At 51.1% G+C, this 4,884-nt stretch overlaps 1 protein-coding gene across 1 annotated transcript; it reads right to left on the bottom strand.

Moving 5' to 3' along the window:
- Positions 1-3,460: 3,460 nt before the first annotated feature.
- DUSP21 (dual specificity phosphatase 21) lies at positions 3,461-4,090 on the bottom strand. Its single transcript, XM_059679542.1, has one exon. It carries the CDS (start codon positions 4,088-4,090, stop codon positions 3,467-3,469), a length of 624 nt encoding a protein of 207 aa, XP_059535525.1. The 3' UTR covers positions 3,461-3,466.
- Between the last annotated feature and the right edge of the window lie 794 nt (positions 4,091-4,884).

Here is a 4,884-nt window from a genome sequence, read left to right as displayed (position 1 = left end):
TAAAACCCCTCCTCAGCCCTCACCTTAGGTTCTGCCTTCGCACTTCACCCAGATTTGGTTCTGATTGGTCGGTTGCTATGCCAGTCAGCGTCAAAAGCTCCGCCTCCTAGGCAGCCATTGGCTCCTCACACTTCACCCAGATTTGTTTCTGATTGGTCGGTTTCTATGCCAATCAGCATCTCTGGGCCTATCAATGGGCCTGATTAGAGAGGCGGGCTGATCAGCAGCCCCAGCGGAGGCCTGAGAGAAAAAGAGGTGCAGCTGCTGGCCAGGCCCAGAGCAATAGAGAGAGGCAAGTGCTGATCAACAACTGTTATGGAGGCTACGAATCAGACCCTGATTTTCTCTCCAGGCCTCTCTTTGGGCCTGATCCGCAGCCCCCTTGGCAGTCAGTGCTGGGTCAGGGTGCCCACAGTGGTGGCAGTCAGTTGAGCCTTTGGTCGTTTTGGATGTTATGGACCCTGGGTTTTTATATATTAGGATTAGAGGCCCAGTGCATGAATTTGTGCACTAATGGGGTCCCTTGGCCTGGCCTGCGGGCTTGGGCTGCAACTGGCTCTCTGACATCCCCTGAGGGGTCCCGGATTGCGAGAGGGTGCAGGCCAGGCCGAGGGACCCCACCAGTGCATGATGGGGCCGGGGAGGGACGAGGGAGGTTGGCCAGCTGGGGAGGGTCCTCAGGAGGGCTCCAGGGCATGTCCGGCCCATCTCACTCAGTCCTGATCAGCCGGACCCCAGTGGCAAGGTAACTTGCCAGTCGGAGCGTCTGTGCCTGGTGGTCAGTGCACATCATAATGAGCCGTTGAGCAGCCTTAGCATATCATTACCATATTATGCTTTGATTAGTTGAATGGACGACTGGGCACTTAGCATATTAGGCTTTTATTATATAGGATATCCTATATAATAAAAGCGTACTATGCAAATTGTCTCCTCAATCAGGAGTTCGTCCAGGAGGTCTACCAGGGGCTGGGACCAACAGGGGGAAGGGAGGGAGGCCCTGGCCAGCAGCCGGCAGCCGCTAGGAACCCTACCAGTGCACGTATTATTTTTTAAAGAGGGACATTTGAACACAGACATGCACAGAGGGAAGACATATGAGGACACACTAGGGAAGATGGTCATGTGAGCAGAACAATGCTTCTAGAAGCCAAGGGACACCAAAGATTGCCAGCAATCACCAGAAACTAGGAGAGGCAAGGAAGGATTTTCATCTGGGTTTTGTCCAGAAAGGCTGCTTTGTGGGGGCTCTGCCACACCAGCCCTTGGGTTCAGTGAGACTGTTCTTCCATCTGTAAAAGAAGAGGATCTGTCTACAGCAGTGGTTTTCATAATCCCCTACATCACCCCATCTCACCCCCAGTTGCATCCTTGGGCTCTCCTTTTGTGGAATTGGGGGTGAGGGTGGCTTTGGAAAGAAAGGGCATTCGGACTCCACTGGGCTATGGACCCACAGGTCTGTGTCAACAGAAGTAGTTGTGCTGTTATCTCATGTATTTCTTGTCTAAAATCCTCTCGATTGGAATAGCTGCTCCCAAGCCAGAGCCAGGAACCTGGGGAGTTTAAGCAATTCTGTATTCCAGGGACTACTTCTGGGGACCATTCATTTGTCCCTTTGGCAAGTTCCTCCATGGATCCTGGTGGATCCTGGAGCGCTGGCTCTTAATGGTCAGTGATTCTAAACAAGGCGTTTGGCCCAGTGGCGTGGCTCAGCGGTTAAGCATCGACTTATGAACCAAGAGTTCACGGTTTAATTCACAGTCAGGGCACACGCCCAGGTTGTGGGCTCAATCCCTTCCCTGTGTGGGGCGTGCAGGAGGCAGCCAATTCTTTCTCATCATTGATGTTTCTATCTCTGTCTCCTTCTCCCTTCCTCTCTGAAATCAATAAAAATATAAAAAATAAACAAGGCCTTTGGTGATGGTGGTTGGGGGGTGGTGGCGGCTGGAATTTTGCTTCTTGCTTGTGCATAAATTAAACAGAGTGACACAATGGGAACCCTGAAAAGCCTCTAAATCTAGGCCTTCTCTGAGGTAGAATCCTAAGGAACCTTAAACCATTTGTTTTTACAGACAGGATGTGTTTTCGGAAGAGCACTTTGCGGATAACAAAGAGCTGTGCGCAGATGGGGGAAATGTCATTGTGAGGATGAATGTGCTGACCCCACCCAGCAGGGCCAATGAGTATTATTGATAACAAGGGCAGCCCTGCCGAACCGGTTTGGCTCAGTGGATAGAGCGTCAGCCTGCGGACTCAAGGGTCCCAGGTTCGATTCCGGTCAAGGGCATGTACCTTGGTTGCGGGCACATCCCCAGTGGGGGGCGTGCAGGAGGCAGCTAATCGATGTTTCTCTCTCATCGATGTTTCTAACTCTCTATCCCTCTCCCTTCTTCTCTGTAAAAAATCAATTAAAAAAAAAAAAAAAAAAAAAAAAAAAAAAAAAACAAGGGCAGCCCTGACTCCAACCATGGAACCGTCCCTGTGCTCGGTCTCATGCGGAGGAATCTACACCTCACAACTACCCTGTGAGTTGTGGGCTGTCACTGCTTTGACAGGTGAGGAAACAGGCTGAGACACCCCCTGCTCCCCCAGGTCACAGTGGGAGGAAGTGTCAGTGGTGACAGGACTGTGTCCTAGCCAGCAGCAGCTCCAGCCAAGGCCCATAAGAGAAACCTCTGAGGCCTGGCGTCAGGCCTGTTCTCTCATCACTCGCCCTGGATAAGGGGATTAGAGTTGCAAAGGGTATCTTGAGGTCTTGGCATCTAGTACAGAACTTGAAAAAAAAAGTTATTTATTTATTTATTTATTTATTTATTTATTTATTTATTTATTTATCTTTATTGTTGACAGTGTTACATAGGATCCTCCTTTCCCCCCATTAACCTCTTCCAGCCCACTCCCGTCCCCTCCCCAAGTGCTCACTCCCCCATTGTGTGAAAAAAGATTTTTAAACTTTATATAGTGGAATGGTTTCTTTGAAAACTACTTGATAGGTAAATCCAATCTAGAAATCCAGAGTTCAGTCACTGTGGTGTCCTCCGCCCAGGCCCCCGGAAAACCTGGTGACTTTGGCATGGGAAGAACCAGGCAGGATTCTGGGGTGGTGTGGGGGGTTGTGGAGAGATTGTGGTGGGGGGGGCGGCGCGTCACTCCTGGGTTAGTCAGGATCAGGCAGGGCCCAGATGCAGGCCCATCTGAGCTGGGCACCACCTTCCCACCCTCCTCTCTGGCCAGGCCCTAGCAGGCCTGGACAGCTGCGCGCAGGATAAGAAACACTGACACCATCTTTCATTGACTTGCTTTTATTCTTTGTAGTTGAGGCTCACAAAAGCCAAACACTTAGCAGCCACCCTTGTTGCTTGCCCTTCTAAAAGTCATTGGGTTGTCCCTAGGGACTCAAGTTCAACAGTCACAGTTCCATGATGATGTGGAACCACAGCAGGTGACAGGAGCTGGGCAGGGTGGCTCACAGGAACATCAACAGCTGAAGCTCCTTGCGGTATTCATCCGGGATTCTCCCCAGGGGGGAGTCAATCATCCGGACAGTGTTTCTAGCAAACAGTTTGAATTCATACTCAATCAGCTGCTCCCAAAATCCGTTATTGGGACGTATCACCGGACGGCAGGCCCTGGTCCAGATGTGTGCTTCGTGGAGCGTGAGCGAGTGGTATTTCATCAGGTAGGCCATGCACACGGTGGAGGAGCGGCTGATGCCCGCGTGGCAGTGCACCAGCGTGCGGCCCTGGCACAGCCCTACTACGTGGACATAGTCCGCGATGGCATCGAAGAAATTGCAGATGCGCGCTCTGGGGGAGTCGGGCACAGGTACCTTCACATATTGAATGTTCTCTATGAACGTGTTGACGATTTCCACGGAGATATTGATGACCGTGGTGATACGGTTACTGGTAAGCAGGTACCTGTTGTTAGCGGCCACGGCATTACCGATGTAAAGGTTGCTGGTCAGTTGGGACAGTCCACGGCTCCTGAAGGGCTGTGGGAGGGCCTCGGTTGACACGGAACGTGGTGGCAGCGGCGGCGGCGGCCGTGGTGGTGGTGGTGGTGATGATGGTCGCGGTGGTGTTGTCATTGAGGCAGCTGGCAAGGTGTCTCTGGGCCGGCTTGGGCACCCCTCCCACTGCAGTGCTGCGAAGCCTCTGGCGGGGGTCTGATGGATGTAGACAAGTTACTGGTTATAACCCCTCCTGCCCCCAAGCGTCACAATTCCCTCCCTGCCTACGCCACTGGTTTCCGTGGCAACGGCAGTTAGGCACGTGGAGGACTTGGCCTCCCAGCCAGGTCTTCAGAGAAACCCCTCCCTGCCCCAGAGCGTCACCGTCCCCTGCCACCAGCCCAGTGGTTCCCATGGCAACGCAGTTTGCCACAGGGAGGACTTGGCCTCCCAGCCAGGTCTTCAGAGAAACCCCAGATCTTTTCTTTTTTTCTTTTTCTTTTCCAGATTTATTCTTAGCTTTCTTCATAGTCGTTTACTTTCCAACTCCAATTCTTTTTTTTTTTTTTACATTTCAATTACAGTAGACATTCAACATCCAAGGCCCAATTCTTACCTGACTTGATGTTTTAAAAATGTTCTGTTACCAGATATCTATTTTATGTTTTACTTATTGGACCACACTGAGCACAATATGTATGAATGTTTCTGTTTTACTGGTGTTGCAGAACAGGCTTACACGTTTTCTTTCTTTCTTTCTTTCTTTCTTTCATAAAATATATTTTTATTGATTTCAGAGAGGAAGGGAGAGGGAGGGAGAGATAGAAATATCAACGAGGAGGGGGAATTATTGGTCGGCTGCTTCCTGCACACTCTCCACTGGGGCTCAAGCCCACAACCCGGGCATGTGCCCCGACTGGAAATCAAACCGT

Source organism: Myotis daubentonii, chromosome X, assembly GCF_963259705.1.
Source record: "Myotis daubentonii chromosome X, mMyoDau2.1, whole genome shotgun sequence".
Taxonomy (NCBI): Eukaryota; Metazoa; Chordata; class Mammalia; order Chiroptera; family Vespertilionidae; genus Myotis; species Myotis daubentonii.
The sequence above is the reverse complement of the archived record's forward strand: the minus strand, read 5'-3'. Positions and strand labels throughout refer to the sequence as shown.